Below are 20,281 nucleotides of genomic sequence, written 5' to 3' on the forward strand. Positions count from 1 at the left end.
AAATTCTTAACTGTCAATAACTCAAAAGTTATTTGGTAAACATTGATCTCTATTATTTATGATGCTACCAAGTTTTTGTTTGCACTTGTGAGCCATACTTTCCAAACCTCATCAACATATGCATGCAGAAATGGAAATATACCAATTCTTGTAGACTTTATATAAGCATTTTGGAATACCAAATTCCACTGTAATTTATCATGCTTCATAACTATATTAAACTTGGATCTTAAAATATATACTTCTTATTCACAAAACAGCCTTGATTGTAATACCTCACACCTTCCAATAAGAGATTTTCTCTCATAAATAACTAAGGAAGAGTGACAGAATTATGTAGAAGAAATACATAGCTTTCTACTGGTTATAAAGTCATTGGTATATAACAATAGATATAGATAAACAAGATTTCAAAATGATGAAATAAGTGTGGGGAAAGCCAATTTGATGGATTATCTCAATGTTATCTTAGCAAACAGAATAGGTAGAAAGTATTTATTTTATATTCTAGCTTGCCAATATTGGACAACCGAGTCTCTAATTTGTATTAAACTACAGATATTGTATTATGAGCATCACAAAACAATCTGACCAAACCCAGAAGGTCATGTACAGAAAAAGCTATATTTAGCTTTTTTTTAATAATTACTTTCAAATAAAAACACTAATGTATAATATTGAAATTTGAATTATAATTTATAATTTTTTGTTCAACTTACTGACATATAACTATAAAATAATAGTTAAATAAAGTGTTTAGTACAAGTGCACAAGTGTGATAACATGCCATCTGACCTCTACCCATCTTGATAGGGCCAAACACTTTTCTGTGACAGTCATTGTGTTACATTCAAAATTTAGTTAAACACCTTTATCATAAAAGTATATTAATGAAAGAAACATTATAATGTGTGTTATGATTCAAAGTTTTATGTCCTATATTTTAAAATAAGCCTTTAAAAATACATATAACTTCAAACGTATTGCCAGATGACTAATGACCTATGAAAAATCTCTTCTTTGGCACTTTGTATCTTCAATAATGCAATGGCAAAAGCATAAAGGTACATTTAGACTACAAGACACTAACTTAACCTTTTGACGTGTACATTTCAAAGTTCTGTAAATGAATGCAGTTGTAATAAGTAAATATTTTTAACCCCTAACAAGTGGCATGCCCATTTTGAATAATTTTGAATATAACCTATGTGTAAATGTTTCATACACATTTATAGTAATTAGAAAGAGCTCATTTTATACTATAATTAAACAATGGTTATTTTTAAACTGGCACACAGTTGTTGTGATGGAGTACACGTAACTGACTGTGGTATTGTTGGCTACTTGATTAACTACAGCACTTGTTGTTTCTTACCTACGTATGTTATAGTTAAGATACAGTTTAAACTGTATTTAGATCTTACTTTTATATTTCAGTTAATTATTTATTACTTATGTTTTAAAAGGCAAGACTGAAAGGTTTAAACATTTTTTAAAAAAAACATACATCATACTTTGCATCAATTCTCAAGGCTTCTGATATTATGAAATACACAAAAATCTTGCTGAAAGGTTGGACTCGTCTACTAGAGACACTGTTACATGCCTTGAGGGACACCATTAACTTGTGTTGAGAGGAATAATATGTGGTGAAGGAAAAGAAATGAAATCACAAACTTAACAAAAGGAAAATCTTAACAAATATTCTACAAAAATTAAAATGTATGTATTATTTTTCTATTTCATAATTTAATAATTTTACTGATTTGTATGTTGATGACAATAGCCAAAATTAGTGATACTTAAAATGAAAATTACCTTGTACTATAATCTAACAATGGTTACATTGAAACTGGTGTGCAGTTGTTGTCATGAAGTACATGCAACTAATTGCAGTATTACAGGCTACTTGACTGACTTCAGCATTTACTGTTGTTTCTAACCTAAATATTTAAAAGTTTGAGTGCAAGTACCTATAAATGTTTTGGTAAAAACACTTAATTAAAATAATGTTTGTGTTCAATATATTTATAATCTTTAACAAACTCAGACTTACCATATGTATTATTGCACAAGTAAAATTTGTCATTCCACCCAAGTTACACAAGCCCAAAGTAAGATGGTTAAACAATCCCAACAGACAATCAATATAATACAAACACCAGGTGAAATACTGACAGAACAATTATTTTATTCAACATACTCGAAAACAAAATGTAACAGAACACAATACAAACCATAGAAAATGGAGCATGACAAAAATGCCACACCAAAAACAAAGTCTATCAAGTCACTAGCAATTTATGTTGAGACATGTGCAGGAAAAACAAAATGCACCTCTCAACATATTATCGTGTTGTATAAATACGAATAATACAGAACTGCCTTAGCAGAATACTTCCCACAGAAATGCAGAAGACCAAAACCTCTTTAGAGTTTCTATCTTAGAAAAGTTAGCATTTTCCTCCATAGAAAATATATTTCTGATAGAAACTCAACTTCACCCAACTAGCACTGACCTCTGTTGGCACAAATTTTCCATGCATGCTATTGGTTTTCCACTTCCTACTTCTGTAAATGAATATGAAGCAGCCCCCCCACTAACAGGAGCATGACACCACTTCTTTCATAACCAGTATCTTCTTTACATCTGCACTCATTAATCACTTTGAGATTGATTAGAAGACCTACACCATATATTATATGAAGTGAGTAGGCTAGTTCGAAAGCATGAAAGAAGGAATGTATCTGAGGAATGGAATTATGGTTGTTGGGAGTCTAGGGCATGACAGATCATAGTAATAGTTCAACCTCAACAACATCAGGTCCTCAGAAGGCAGAGGAAGACCTACCACCCCACCTCAAAACTGGAATTGGCAGGGTAAATGAGCTTTAATACTTAATGATGTGTAAGTGAATTGGCTAGAGAACCCTTGTATTTATGACCACATCTTTTTTCCTTTCTGTCCTTATGTGGGGGAGGTTTATCAACCTCTACGGATCCTGTTCTGATTCGATTGGACAGGTCTTTGTTGTTGGAATGGGAATCCAGTGACTGAGGATGTGAACTAATGATTGTTTTGCATCTTGGGGTGGGAGATGTATCTGAAAAAATGTCTATACCCAAAACCAAAGGTTGTGGATCCTTGGGTTTATTGGAATGTATAGAAGGGATAGAGATGGGTGTAGAAGTTGATTCATCAACTTTTTTAACCATGGAGGTCAAAAGGCTTTTCATTTGTTTTGAGCACCATTCTTTTGGAGGCACAGAGAGATGTGTCTGCACTCCCACCGTAGTTGTGGAACAAAGTGCAGCAGCACATGTACAAGATGGTGGACAGCAATTTTCGAGCCTCAGGATAAGTAATATTATGAATTGTTTTCAAATGTTACTACTCTTTTTCCTCCAACCATTTAGGGCATGAATGAAAGTAGGATGGGTGAGAGCCATTGCAATTGACACAATGTGGATCCGCTTCACACTCATAAGCATTGTGGTCCTTACCACCACAACAAGCACATGTCAGGGAACCATGACATGACGTCTTTGAGTGACCAAACCTCTGACACTGGAAACATCGGAGAGAGTTTGGAATGTACGGCTGTACCCTGCAATTAAGATAACCTGCCTTAATGGTGGCAGGTGCACGTGGTGATGTAAATGTCAAAACAAGGATGTTGGTCGGCAATGTAACTCCATCTTTGCGAGTGGAGATGAACCTCACTGCAGAAACTCCTTGAGTGGAGAAACCAGTGAGAATCTCTGATTCAGGGATGTTCTTCAAATCCCTCTCAACAATAACTCCTCATGATGAATTCAAAGTAGCATGAGGTGTAACCTCAACAGGTATATCCCCAGTTGCCTTTGAATTCAAGAGGAGTTCACTGTGTTGAGATGTGGATGTTTCCATCAATATGTCTCCATATCAAAGCTTCTTTACTGACTTTGGAGAGTCAGCAAGCTCTTCCAGTCCCTTCTGAATACAAAAGGGGGACATTTGCCCTAAAGGTTTCTCTGAAAGAAAATATAGGATAAGAAAATGAGGTACAGCTGGCAGTACAAATGTTGAAGATTGTTGTACAGAATCTTCAAGACGTGGTCATTTACCTATTGCCTGTTTTTTCACCATTTTATTTAAATTTGTATTTGGAGGATCCATAGGAAAAAAGAAAATTTCGGTGCCCACTGACCCTGCCCACCATGGAGCCCTTGAGGGGACACGCTACAATGTCAAGCAAGGACACTGCAGCAACACCAGGATTTCATGAGAACTATATTCAAACACCAGCATCAGACACAATGTCCACAACACCTGTTGAGAATTTCCAACACTGGTACTTGGTTGACCCTAGCCCAAGTGGACCAGCTGACTGACTCAAAGGGGGCCACCCCAAGGCTGCCCGTCTACAGGAATTCAAGGCCAAAGTGGTGTGTTTGGGTTGAACTCCTCAACCACCAGGATCCTATCCTCCCCTTCACGGGTCACCACACACAGCAAACACGTGGGTGGATGTTTAGATCCCAGAGGAGATAAACTGAAAGAACAGAACTTTCCCTGGGAGGTCCCCTCATCACATACAGGAATCCACACCGAGGGGGGACCATCAAGAACCAACATCCAGCAGATGGTAGGAAAGTGGAAAGCCCTGGTTGGATGACATTCCTGGTCCAAAACATGATGACAACGGGTATAATACTTTCAGTCTGAGATAGGAAGAGGAAATTCAGCTGTACAAAAGTGGGAAAACTTGTGCTGTATCAAACTAAAATCAACACCAGATGTGCCAGAAAATGACAGCTGATGGCAGGAAGTGGGATTGCAAAACTGCAAGCCATCTGCAGTCCAAAACCTGGCAAAAGTGAGTGTTTGCCATCCACTGTGCAGTAGGATGAAGAATGCTAATCATCATACCTGTGAGAACTTACTGAGCTGGACCATCTCTAATTAACACCAAACACTGTATATCTAAGCCTTAGGGGCAAACTGCAATGATATATATAGTTAGTTAATGACAGTGCTTAAATAGAAAGGGCATCATGTCACAAAGAAAAAACTGTCAGATATATAGACAGAAATATGGTATAGTGCAACAACCAAAACCAGGCATCATCTGGAATTGTACATCATGTCTGTGGTAGGAAGCACTATATGTTAGCAATATCTACAAAAAAACATGCCACAACTCTACTCTCAACTAAGTAGTATGATTCATAACTCATGATGAAAAGTTTCTCTATTCCACCATACCAGTGGCTTGAAACTTGTAAGTGGTAAGGATTCTCATGCATCTCTAAAAGAAAATGGGAAAACAACTGCATTGGAAAGTAAGGAGGACTGCATCACTGGAGGCAGTGCAAGGGATGACCATAAGGACCTATTTTAAAAAGCAGAGTTACTACACTGACAGAGTCATTCAATCAAAACCAGGCAACATCAAGAATTCTACATCAGGTCTGCAGTAAGAAGAGGATCAACTCCATGGAACAGCAGAGAAGGGCAGCAATATGTCTGCTTTACTCATGTTAGTTCAGAACAATTATATCTATGATGCTAAATACTACTAGAGAACTACTAGCAGCCCTACAGAACACTCTATATCTACAGTGCGTATAACCCAAACCTGTGACAGAATTATTTATTTATAGATAAGAAAAAATACAGACACACAAACAACTGGTGGCATCTGGAATTGTACATTGGCTTCACAATAGGAAGGGTTACAATGGAAATGACAACTAGCCTGGTCACACAATAAAAAGTATGAACTTTGAAAAAAAAAACCAAAAATACTGCCAAGGTACCACTTTCCATACAGTCAGATCCACAATACAAAAGGAAAAAGGCTCATGAAACATGGGAATTTTTTTTTTGTTAGAAAAGCAACCTGATACAATACCAAAACACAAAATTAGAAATATATTGTAAAAAGAAAAAAACAGTAGTATAACTGAAAAAAATCAACAAATCCACAAACTCAAGGCTAGCATGTCTATAAAGTAATACTTTCAAATCAAGAAGTGATTAATCTTCTAACCCGAGACATTCTTTATTACGTGACAAATTTTCGTGTCTTACATACAAAATGTTATTAAACTACTTTTTGTTTATGTTCTGCCAATTATAATAGAAGAAAATCTTAACTAATAATCGATATTTTAATGGTACACAAATTTTAAGTTCTGAATTCTACAAAGCACTATTAAAATAAATCTTGAATTTCTCCTAGTGTGAAAAGGTGACATTTCCTCTAGGCAGCTCTTTTCTATTTTATCTATCCGCACTTGAAAAAGGACAAAATTAAATGTAAATTACTCATTATATCATCATCATTGCTCAGACAAACCATAATTTTATATCCTTCAACTTTGTTTGGTTAAATAACTATTGAATAGAAAATCAGACATCTATTGCCACACCCTCTGTGTCACATCCTTCTTTCAGGATTTGTTAATAGTTCTCTCCATAATCAATAGAAAGTGAATGTTTTCATCTGTCAAAGGATATATTGCATTACATTGTGTTTTTAACAGATATGGATCAATTTCAGTTATAATTTAATTTTGGTTCCCATAGGAATCATAACGGCTTGCTGGAATAAATTTGTAACATCCCTTGTTGCATAGATAGAAAGCCAGAAAAATTTATTGTTTGAGGAAATTGTCTGCTTTTTACATATTATTAGCCTGTGTTTTCATGCATTATTTAATTAAATAAAAATTATTTAATGCATTACTACCATTAGTATAAAACTTAGGCTTAAATTTATTTGGCAATTGAAAGTGAGAAAAAAAAAGACTGGGTAAGTAACTTATTTTGTTTTTCATATTTACTCTTTATTTATTATGATAAAAGTAGCTAAAAGTTAAAAACATGAATCTTTGTAGGTTAGTTAAAATTTGAATAGGTAAAATATATTAAAAATAACAATATGATAAACTTTCTTTATAAGGTGTGCATGCAGGCAGCTTGTAGTAGTTTGTGTAATGTAATTCAATAGCATAATGTGAGTTGAATGTGCCTCGAGTAGTTTTCAACTTAGAATGGTGCAGATAGTAGTTATACATGGATCAAATGGCAATAAAACAACGAAATTTAATTTATACAGATGCATACTGTTATGAGTTTAAAGCTACTTAAAATAAACAGTTTTATGTCACAATTTGGAGTCACTCACTAGAAGGAGAGAAATGGTAATTTGGATTTATTTTGATTTTTATCAGGTTGGCTAAATTGACCAATCCCATTTTCAAATAAAGTAGAAAATATAACAGATAAAATGTTACTAAAAAAGTTTGGTGGATCATACAAAGGAAATTTGAGGTTGAGATTTTTGAGATAAGAAAAAGTATTTTAATCCTAACATTAAAATTACTTTGCACATGGAGTGTACACTGTAAATACTCAATATGTTCATAAAATACTTATTTCAGTTTATTAAAAACACTTAATTAAAAATATTTTTTGTACGTGAAAGAAAATGTTAACTGAAAGGTTGTCAAATTTTGTGAAAATGTATACACTATACTGAAATTTAGAAATATTAAATTTACAAAGCCTTCAAATGAATAAATAGAAGTTACAAGGTCACACAAATTGACAGAGCCTGTGTTGAGAAAGCTAATGAGTGCAGATATGAAAAGGGTGCTAGTTACAACAGAAGTGGTGTCATGCTCCTATTAGTGGAGAGCTGCTGTATGATCATTTGCATGTAGACATGCAGAAGTGGGAGGTGAAAGACTAGTTGCCAACAAAGGGCAGTGCTAGTCAAGAGAAGCTATATAAAATATTGGAAAAGCAAACATTTTAAAGTGAAGCAATGTATGGATGTTATAAGCATTAACAAAAGCCAATCCAAAAATATTATAGTTAACATGTATTGTCACATCAACAGGTTTTTGCACTATTAATCTTGATGAAGTTGCAATGGTAAAACATTAGCAGAAAAAAAAAATATTATCTGTAAATGAAGGCAGTTTATTTCTTATTTTATTGCCAAAGTTTCTAAACCTTTCCAGTTTGCACTATAAACCAGAACATAAACAACATTTTTATCTGCTTATAATACATAATTAGTTCAGTTAATTAACCATGACTTGCCTAAGCAATTATTTCAGATTTAAACATTAACTTTTCACTTAATTGATAATAATGTCAATAAAGATATAAATATATTGCATGACTATTTCAAACTATTTATCTAACCTTATGATTTTTTATTGCATATTCCAGTCCTGCTTCACCCATCTGGGCTAAGCCATGTAGCTTTTCAGAAGCCATTTTAATAATATCATCTGTAGAAATTGATGGAACATGGAAAAAGGAGAAGACTTCAGAAAGTGCATGCTGCAATAAAAAAGTTTAAAAATTATTTATTAAAACATTTATTTTTGTATGTCAGAAAAACTGTATTAGTCTTTGAGGCTTTACTGGCCTTTATAAGATTTTTCTTTCTACATACAATTTCCATTGATTATTGCTCTAGGAAGCATTAAAACAGAAGTATGACAAAATCAGTTAACACAAAATGGACTATAATGTAACAGATAATTAAAAACAGACAAAACACACCTCATGATAAACAACTTCAACAGGTTCTACATTAACTACAAAGCCATAATCTGCTTTCACATGTAGTGGGTTGACCTCAAAGTCTACTGCAAAAACTGGATTTGAAGTTGAAGCTGCAAAATGCATATTACAAATAGTGAAGTGTAGTTTAAAAATGTATTTTATCATTGAAATTATAAATATTTTACAGTACCTTCAACATCAAATTTTTCTGAAATTTTAACATTTTTAGAATTAAATTACATTTAAACCAATTATTATTTCAACATGTACATGTAAATTTATTTACATTTCTACAGTTAATACAAGCTAAATTTTCATCACCCCGTTACCTAGTTTATCAGATTACATTAAGTGCCCCACTCCTTAAATCTATAGCTCTTTATTTGAACATTTTCACAATAAATTTAAACAATGTCCAATTGACTGACAATCTATCTGAAGCCAAAACCATATGTAAAGAATGAAGGAGGGTAAATACTTATATTGGATGGTATTTTAATATAAATTCCGGAAATGTTAGTTCGAAACAAATAAACATACCTCTATGAGTTCACATAAATAGAAAACACACAAAGAATGAGACAGAATGCAAGAATCAGAATGAGGCATTATTCTTCTCATATGGGAAAAAAAGTAGTCAACTGAAAGCCCAATCCATCAAGAGGAAACTACCTAGAGACATTAACAGTTATGAGCCACATAGAAAAATAAGATTAAAGGGATTCATGTTTACTACAAAACTGGAATACAGGGGCATAAGCACCATCTAACTCATTGCAGTCATATCTGACAGCTTGAGCACTACAGAAAGTGCCATATGCTATGTCACTACACAAATTCTTCAAGTCAATCATCCCTGGACAAGATCAGACCTAAACCTTGTTACACACTCAATGGGTATCATGGTTAAAAGGCACAGTGTAATGAATATATCAATACAAAATCAAAATGGACACCTTTCTATTTAGTAGGCACAGAATGAATTAATTTATATTTGAAGCAACCACAGATCTGAGGACACCCTGCAACAGTGTTGAAGCATACCTGATTAACTCTTAAGATATTCTTCTTTCACATACACAAATATGGCAACAAAAAGGAAAGTTGAAGAATAGAGGATATGAAAACAGTTTCCTATGCAATTGTAAAAACATGAAGAATTCCAAAGAACTAATTTACCTGGAAGTCAGCCAGAACTTAAAAGTCACTTTATAAATGTTATAGGAAAAAGATAAATCCAGTGGGAAGAACTCTATGAAATAAATCATTTATTTCTAGAGTAAAAAATGCAGGGCCAGGCCTTGAGTGTATGCAATACACACAGGCAACTGAAAAAGAGGGAGCAGTTTTTTGAGATTCAGCTGCTCCTTCTGACCCCAGGCCATCAGTCTCTCTTTCAATCAGTTTGGCATAGTGGCACAGCTATAAATTTCTGGTATGAATGTCTAACGTTGTGGAGATAATTATTTGTGTGAGAAAGTATAAAAGATTCAATGGTTTTTAGAGATTGTTTCTGTTACATCATGAGCATACTTGTCAAGATCATCTTTGTTGGAAAAGGCTTAATTTGGTTAGGTTAAAAGTGTTTAATGAACTATGTCAAGTTTGCCAGTCTGCTGGTGTATTCTGGTGGAAGGTTAATGCATGTATCCTCAAAATGTTCCAGAGAAAAGAAACGGGGTATGGATTACAGCAAGGTCAAGTAAGCCACAATTTGTGATTGCATGACGATGTATTGGTGTTATCATTAACCACATACATGTTATCTTTCTTAAGTAATGTATGAAGACTGGTCCAGTAACTTGAAGCATAGATCTGCATACAGACAGCTGAGATACATAATCCAGCCTTGCAGAATCAATGCTGGGTCAGATAATAATGCAAGTCAAAAAAAGATGACTAAGAACTTATGCTACCCTTATTCCACAGTCTAATTTTTGAAAGTAAAGAAGGATCTGGAGAAGTATGCAGAATGTTTCTGGAAAAAAAAATCCAAAATAAATCAATAACATACACCAAAATAGGCACTTGGTGCAAACAGCAAAATGAAGTAAGTCATAAAGGCCAAAAGAACAAAAACGAAAGCTCAGTGATGTCGAGAAAACCCACTTGTAGAGAAATATATTTGTAAAAAAGGCTCATTTGGGTTGTGAAAATGAAAGCTGTTAGGATCGATCAAAAGGAGTTAAGATAAGTCCTCAAATGTAAATAAGGATCTCTAACAAGAAAAATAGACAGACAGGTTATCAAAAATTCACAAAAATAACTGGAATGAACTTTCACTAAAAAATGGAAAGTAATTATGAAGACACTTCTATAAATACTTACCATGGAGGTGGAAAACTTGTGTTCATAGAAAGAACAAAGATGTATAGAAACTCCCAGTTTAGAAACACAGAATCATTGTAGGAATAGTATCTCCATAGTTGATTTATGAAACTGTGGTAGAAAATTCCAAATGATTGGAAACATTATAACCCAAATGTAAAGACACAAGTTTCAAACAAATTCTATGGGCTACTCACACATCCAGAAAATTAGGCCAAGTTTTAAACATTCTGTACAACTCCCAACTATAAAGAATGCACTAGTGAAAACAAATGAGACTCATTCTTAAGAAAAAAAAATTAACCCTAAATGCCGTATTTGGAAAATTTAGCCATGCCTTTGTTTCATGTAAAAGAAATGTCCAAGTTAACAGGCTATTCTGAATATGGATCCATTCAAAAATTAACAGATTTTCAAGAGAAGCCAACATTTAACTCACCTTCATAGAAAAGAAATAATTTTTTAAGTTATCAGAGGAGAAGGAAAAAAAAACTCTCCATTTGGAAATTCTAAACAAACCAAATAATTGGAAGGGATGCTCATAAAACTTTCAATACATAAGAAAGTTTATTGTAATAAAATGAAATCTTAAAGGACTTTAAAGTTAACATAAAAACAAATGTCCATGTAAAAGACGAAGTCCAAAACTTACTACATAGAGGCATTATAAATCAAAAGAGAGAGAGAACTAGTACATTATAACTCAATGTAAAAATCAAAGGTCAAAATTAACAGGGATATGAGATAACCATTTTCATGGTAAAATAAAATAAGCTATGAAACTAAGAAAGTCCATGAAAATTATCTGAAACAATCACTATAATTCTCTTCTGTAATAACTTATCTAGAAAAGAAATTCTTAAAGGATGTATATGTACACAATGAGGAAAAAAACACCTTAAATGGAGAAGAGGAAATACATGGAAAAGCCAGATAGTCAAATAAAAGATCCTGCAAAAATAAAAATTTGCATGTAAACTGAATATTCCCCCCCATACACTTTTAGAATCATGAATAGAACAAACTTTCAAAGGAATTGAGGAAAAAGCTTAAACAGTCAACCTTATAAGATGCATAATGAGATACATGATAATTCTGAAAAGTAAATAATTTGAAAATCGAAAAAATAAAAAATCACAATGAAAGAATGAAATGACCTGGAAAAAAAAACAACACAAAAAGACATCTTCAAGTGACTGTAAAGTGAAAAATAATACAAAAACTAAACTCTTCAAGAATAAATAAACCCTCAATTTAGTGAGATAGCACTTGCTAACAAGATAAATACTCTCTGCCCATAAAGTTCTAAAAATTATTACAAACAACCAAAATAAGAAATATGAAACTACAGAAGGAAATAAGATGGCACCTGTTTTGTTTGTTTTTTCAATTAGGCTGGTGTGGAAGGAATAAAGATGCAGAGAGACAACATGATCTTTTTAAATATACAGTAATGGGAAAAAGAAACAAGGTATCTCTTTGACACCACAAGCATGAACATAACATTTAAAAGTTTCTTTGAAACAACAGTCACAATATGATAGAATATCTAACTAGAATGCCAACCCTCAGATGGGGAAAGACAAAGAAAAAGAAAGTGTGTGTGTGTGTGTTTTTCTTGTAGTAAGGCCACATTAGGCTATCAGCTTAGTCCACCAACGGGAATCAAACTCCTGATTTTAGTGTTGTAAATCTATAGACTTACTACTGTACTAGCAGGGGACAGAGGAAAGAGTAGGCAAGCAATAAAATGTAAAAAAAACAACCCACAATCAATAAAATGAATGTCCACCAAGAAAATCAACTGTAGAGTAGCAGATGTAGTTAGCTGAAAAATAAAAATGCAAAGAACATATGCCAAAAACAATAGCAGGAAAAAAGTTACAAGTTGATGTTTTTAAGTGTTCTACTATTCACAGAAAAAAACTATATGATTAACCATTTACTTATTGCCTTGTTACACAAATTTAAGCATCTCGATACCTAAAATGAGTTTCTTATATTACTCACTCAAGTATGGAATTTTATAGCAATCTTACTCAGTGAAATATTATCAGCTGTTATAATGGGAACCAAGTCATTTTCTATTGATGCTCCTTCAACAAGAAAACTTTCTGTTCGGGCTGAAATTTTTAATGCTTCAGCTACTGGTCTAGTCTCAACACTTATTAAACACTGAGTTAAAGTGGAAACAAGAATTTCCTTCTGGAAGTTTATCAAGGATAAGGTACAATTGGCTAATGTAAAGTTCAGCTTATGAGCTATGTACTGTACTGAGGCTTCCGGTATCCCTTTGTCTTCTTTATAACCTATAGCTTGATACAATCTCTCCTTTTCTTCCATTGTTAATTTTGACCACAGTGTTTTCTCTTTCTCAATTGGTACTTCTATCTCCTCTCTTTCACCACTATCAGTTGACAACCATGACCACCAGTGTACATCTTTCGTCTTCCTCTTAATACATGAAGGATTTTCTTTGGCAAACTGGAAATATTTTAAATATAATTTGAATGAAATTTGACTAATAATTATCAAAAATATTCCTTTCTATTATTATTTTATACATTCATAAATATGACAAAATAACTAACTCATCCACTCAGATTGTGTCTGTTTGTTTTTGAATTTCGCACAAAGCTATCGAGGGCTATCTGTGCTAGCCGTCCCTAATTTAGCAGTGTAAGACTAGAGGGAAGGCAGCTAGTCATCACCACCCACCACCAACTCTTGGGCTACTCTTTTACCAACGAATAGTGGGATTGACCGTAACATTATAACGCCTCCACGGCTGAAAGAGCGAGCATGTTTGGCGCGACCGGGATGCAAACCCGCGGCCCTCAGATTACGAATTGCATGCCTTAACACGCTTAGCCATGCCGGGCAAAAAGGATGTTTGGTGCGAAGGAGAATTGAACCCGTGACCCTCAGATTACGAGTCGAGTGCCTTATCCACCTTGCCATGCTTGGCCCAGATTGTGAACTGGAAGCTATACTGGCTTATATAGTTCAAAAATAAAATTTCATCAGGCACTTATTTCACTATAGCCTACATTTTCTCGAAGCTGAGACATTGGCAATTACACCATAATATGGCAACTGAGGTTAAGATACAGTAGCTGGTTAAAAACTAAATAAAATTATACTTTTATTCAAATTACAAAGTCAAATTAGCTCAACTTTGTTCAAAACTATTATGATTTTTTTTCTCCTAGTAGGTTATGAGGACTACATTATGCTAAAAAAATATCAGAATTTACAAACACTAATGGCTCTAATTCAAATACACTGTAATAATACCAAAATTAAAATTTAGGAGTTAAAAATATATGCATAAAATTGAAATAGCTGAGTCTAAGTTTTTATTAAATAAAATTTATCTCTGAAAGTTTTCTTTTTCTTAATGTATTGAAGAATTACCATAAATTCTTGTTTGAGAGAAAGCTCAGACATAGGAAAGTATAACTGGAAAGTTTTTCTAATAGACCGTATTTGTCTAAGAAGTTTTTAATGGTTCAAACTGTTATCATAGATCTTTTCACCTGAGCAACAAATAATGCCTCTTAGGACTACAAATTTATTTTACATAATTTTTGTAATTTAACATGGAAATTTTCCACTCGAAGCAGAATTTGAAAGCAGCCAACTTATCTATAGTTTTAAATTATGTATAACAGTGAAATATTTAAACATTAAAATCATTAAGTCCAGTTAACTTCTGAATTTGGAACACTTTACAGCTAAGTTAGTTTTAGTAGTTCTGAATGAAATATGCTTACCTTCAGTGTAAACTTTAATAACTGATATTTAAATCTTTTGATAATCATATAAAACCTAGTTTTTAATTTATAAAACTAAAAATCATATGGTTATTTTAATTCAACAAACACTACATGCAGTTCCATTGTGTTTATAATCTCTGGCATATAACAGAAATAACTTATCACCAAACTTATAAGCAAACCAACTTAAAAAAAGACTAAAATCGTTAATTGAAAGGTTTCAGTTGATGTATAACAAGTTCTAAACCCGCTTTATATTCATTTATATTTTTATATTTCTTTAGGGTTTTCTTTTCCATTTACTTAAGCACTTAATTAACCTGATAAGGCTTAACACATAGTACAAAACAACATCCCAGTGACACAAAGCTCGATACAGTCACATACAAAATGGTTTAACAAAGCCTACCTCATATAGTTCTACACAAAACTTTTATTTCCCTATCATACTGCAACATTACATTTTAAATGAAGTACAAAATTATAAAACAAGATTAAAAAAAAAAAGATCAGAACTGTAATTGTTTTGGAAGTTGTTCATAAAGATCGTTTCTTCCAGCAACGTATAATCAAGCTAAGTCTTTATCACTTTGTTACAATTTTTATGCATATTAGCACCAAACTGAAAGACGCATTGGCTTGGATAGCTGAAATAAAAAAAAAAAAATAAAAATACACATTTATATCACTAGCTTATGACTTCCCCAAGATAAGATGTAGGCAACTACACCACATCATGATAATTACAGTTAAGAAACAATAGTTGGTTAAAAATGGAGAAAACAGTACTTGTAACCAAGTTAGAAGATCAAATTAGTACTACTTTGTTCAAATTTACTATTACTTTCCATGTTAGACTATAAGTACTATATCATGCTTAGAAAAAAATTAGGAACATTCATAAACACGTCACAGGTCAGTGAAATCAACTCAAAATCAAAAATTGAACATTTGTCTTTATTTTCATGTAAATTATTAAATAAATATTATATTGAACTAATTCCAACTCTAAAGCTCTTTTTTTTAATTTTGTAAGATTGACTATAAGTTTATTTTCAATAATTTTTGTAATTTCAGTTTTACCTCTTGAGGTGGGATGCACAAATTGAGTTATGATAGTATTAAAACAGGCGATTTCTTTTATTAAATAAGCAAAGCACAGTAAGAAAATATTTTAATGCATTGTAAAATATATTTAATATTTCAGGTTGTTCTTAATGTATTTTGCTTTCACTACTGACTGTATGATTTACAGGCTCATCCATCTGAACTGAATTTAAATTCAATGACCAGTAAAGAATAAATTTCATCACAAAAAATAAATACACTTATAAACAAAATACTACAGACTTTTAGAAACTTTGTTTTCAGACAAAAAACAGTTTATGCATTTGTAAACTAATTGCAATTAACATTTTTTACTGTATCTTATTATGGAATGAAAAGAAAAAAAAGTAATGTTCAGTAAGTTTCTAAATGCCCCTTACCATACTTCTATGGTGTCTAGTCACCACTTTCAATGCATCTATCATAATACACAAAATATTTAATGTCACTGACAATAACATTTACAGAACTAAATTACTGAAGTGATGTCTAGTTTCAATGCAATATCAACAGTACAAAGAGAATGATTTAATACAATTAATTGTTCTACATCTATAGAACTGAATGACTTATTTAGTGTCATTTCCTTCAGTACAGTTACCAGAAGATGATGTAGTATCCCTAGCTATGAAATGACATCCACAAATGAAGTAGATAATGTCACTCTTTCCACTGTAGTATCTGTAAGACACTTGATAGTATTTTCATTACAACATCAAAACAACTGCAGTGTTCTGGCTAAACAATAGTTGTTTCCAGTTAAGTTATACTGTGTTACTAATTTATGAATTAATGATTATATTTAACAGTCTCTAAGGTGTCTAGTGATTTCAAAAGCTAGCTGCTAAAGTAAAACAGCTAAGCTCTTTACAGGAGTGTTTCCAACATGATTGGTTCTTAGTTCTAGCAAACACATTTAATACAGTGTATGGACAACTTACTAGGATATTACCAGGATATAATTAGCAGAATCACTGTGCAGAATAGCTGTGATTAGTGACATTTCCTGGTGTCCTTCAACTCTCACACTGAAGAGTTCAATGAATCTCCTTAGGAGTCTAGGGAACATTAGCTACATAACAGATTTGTATTCAGCTTGAAAATAATAATATCACCAACATAACACAGCAAGCCATACCTCTGATTATACATATACTAAAGGTACTAAACATAAAAACTATTCACCATTTCATGATTATTGTACTTTAGCTTTCTACACAGCAAGAACCACCCAAACCAGATCCTGCTTCTTCACTCATTTGTTCCTGAAACCATTGAATTATAAAAATCATGCCCATGACCTATAAATGTTTTCATTGCCTGCATGACAGAAGTTAAATGAGGCAATAATGATTTAAAGGGAGTCTGATGTCCCAGAACAGAGCATTTTATATACATGCAGACTTTCACTTACTACAAAAAAAATTATTTGCATATTATCTTCAAAACAATATTGCAAGGAAATCTGTATTCTTACATTATTACCCAATGCATAATTATACTTTCCACATGTATGAAAACCATGAGTGACATGATTAATTTAAATAGTAAACTATTGTTAATACATAAAGTTGTGATAGTTCTTTACAATTACTATACCTATCACTAATTTTTCTTGGCTGTGCAGTAATGACATTTGGCTGCAGTCAGCATACAACTAGTATATACATTAATACAATCCATGTCATTATGTACTTGCAACACAACAATGATGCCACCTTTTACTGGTATTTGTATCTTGTATAATCTTTCTTAATGTAAAGGTTGTAACTTTTTACAAAACTATATTTAATCAGTAATTAAACTCAAAATAAAAAGACAGATGACATGTATCAATTGTTGAACTAGTAAAAAACCCTCCAATACATTCAGAAACGTTTCTGTTCACAAGCTGGGTGAAGCACATATTGACATAAATTACATTTACTCACCTAAAATCAGCATAGAATTGTGCTCTCTTCTTAAACACTGACTCTTATTTGATGATTCGAGGAAGTGTTCATAGTAACTGCTTTACAGGATATATCAGTACAATATCTATGTGGTGATTACTTCTACCCAAGCAATCATCTAGTTCTATAAACACATCAACATACTTTGATAGTAGTTTGATGAATTCTTCCTCTTAATCCATATCTAAGGCATCATTATAATCTTCTTTCAGTGACCTCAAGTGCTCTAGGAGTCATGTTCATGTGCAAACACAATGTAGCTACAGTAACCAGCAATCCAGCAAGTTAATTCTCACTTTAACACTATTCTGCCAATCATTCTAGCTTTACATACATTTGTCTATGATTACAAGTAAATGGTGAAATTAATCATGCAACTTATAGATGTTAAGCTTGAAAAAGTACAAATTGGTGTTTGAATAGAAATCAGAGTGTTCTCCTAAGTTTTATAACCATATCAGCATGAGACAGTGTTCCCAAAATTACATGGAACACTCATGTTTTTTTTTTATAAGACATTGTTTGCTTTACTGATTCCTGATCTTTTGATTTAATGTTAGAATTATTGGGCAGTGTCTAAAGCTCAGAATAAAGTTCTGCTGATCTTTGTTTCAACCATATCCTGATAAGGCAATTTCCATTTCTTCTTGAGGAAGGATGGTTCCAGTTAGTACAGCTCTCCCAGTGGTGATACTTTTCTCTATGTGATTTTTACTCACGTGCATTAAGTTTTATGGATCATAAGTGTTGATTGGACACAAGGAAGTGATAGAAACCTTCCTGCAAGGCCTCAGAAAACCACTACTTAATGATGTGCTGATAACAGACAAGATTACACACTGATGTTCCCAAATGGATATTAGTTTGCAATACTCTGAACAGCTTACTGAATAATAGAAAGCACTCAACATCAAAGAGTGAACTCTTTCAAGCTTGTGTATCTACTAACTACAGACTGGCATCAATATGTACCTTATTTGAAATTGTATATGTTTGCTTTCCTTAACAAAAAAAAATTCAGTGATATATATATACACACACACACACAAATTACAAAAACACAGCAACTTGAAAGACAGAATCATCACTCTCTTTTTATACAACTCCTGGTCACAGTACTAAGAGATGGCTATCTCATGCCATGTTATCCAGGTTAAAGAGTAGTTATTCATATGTAAATTACACCAATTAGCAACAGCAGTGTCAAAGATTTTGAAGTTAAATATGGAATGTGAAAGAACTGTGTGAAAAATGACAAATAATTCACCATCAACAAATAAAAAAAAAATTATATATCTGACACAGTATGCAAATGTTTAACAAATAAAAAGTGTATAAGTTGATTTAAAATAACCAATACTAATTAAATGAAAAAAAAAAGGAATTAAACCTGAAAATTTAATAAAAGAAAAAAAAACTAAAGCAACTTGGCTTTCCCACAAAGAATGAAAAACATTAGCTACAAATACTTATTTAGTTGGTGCTTTGTCTTTGAATATGTTAACCATTTCAGCAATGGAGAGATTATCACCAACACCCTTGATTTTTTTTTCTCATAGTGGAAATAAGAAACTAAAGTATTTGAAACATGGTAAACTTACTAAACTATCTAGTTTAGGGTTAAAAATCATTTCTGTTTAGTTTTTTATCCTTTTCTTGGACTGTGAAATTTCCCAAATTCTATTTTGATAAAAAAAATCAAAATTACGATCTTTCATTTCAGAAGTTAACATTTTCCTAAACTGAAATTTAACCTCCAATAATACTTACCTCTCTCACACTGATAGCTATTACTTAACTACTTGGCAATATTCAAGTTGTGATTCTCTTCACTTATATCATTACAGTCTCTATCCTAAGATTGTATATGAACACTTTATTCACACAGTGTTATCACTTTTTTGAAAACAATTAACTCAATCCCAGTCTAATACTGGCTCTTAGAGGGGAGGAAGGGTTGGTGAGTATTGTTGGAAATACATTTTCAACATAATAAATGTTAATTTCCAAAATATACTTACCTCTACTCACAATGATAACTGGAATTCCACACTGATAAAATGGAAGGGAAGGTGTGAGAGCATTATCCATGCAGAAAGTATACTCTTCACCTGGAACTTAATTCCTTTATTGTGGATGGAATTTTACCGGAATTCTCATTACTATAATTTGTTAGTAGCTACAATGAGAAAGTAAGCAACATCAAAATGGACATACCTTCTCAACCTGGAGAAGTTAAATGTCAACACCCATAGACCTTGTATGATTATATATGCCTTACTAAACTTGAGGAAACAGAACTCACTTGGTATAGAATTTTGCACACTCACCCTCACACATAAACCATGAGAGCAATGTTAATTCCACTTGCCTCCAAAATTATGGAGAGGACATGGAACAATAATAATCAACCAAGAAACCAGTATGGGACCACTCTTCCTTTGGAATTATGAGAAAACAGTGGATTCTACCATAAAAATGTACTGAATTAATACTGATCAAAAAGAAGGACCATGCTCAACCAAGCTTGATAGTCAGAAGT

The 20,281-nt window shown here is 32.6% G+C and overlaps 1 protein-coding gene across 1 annotated transcript in view; it reads right to left on the reverse strand.

The window, feature by feature from the left end:
• Nucleotides 1–20,281, reverse strand: part of LOC143240474 (intermembrane lipid transfer protein VPS13A-like) — a 289,867-nt gene that overhangs the window by 199,374 nt on the left and 70,212 nt on the right. Inside the window, 3 exon segments of the mRNA XM_076482942.1 lie at nt 8,205–8,345; nt 8,571–8,683; nt 12,941–13,385. Coding sequence (XP_076339057.1) covers nt 8,205–8,345; nt 8,571–8,683; nt 12,941–13,385 — 699 coding nt within the window.

The sequence above is a fragment of the Tachypleus tridentatus genome, chromosome 13 (genome assembly GCF_004210375.1).
Source record: "Tachypleus tridentatus isolate NWPU-2018 chromosome 13, ASM421037v1, whole genome shotgun sequence".
Classification (NCBI taxonomy): domain Eukaryota; kingdom Metazoa; phylum Arthropoda; class Merostomata; order Xiphosura; family Limulidae; genus Tachypleus; species Tachypleus tridentatus.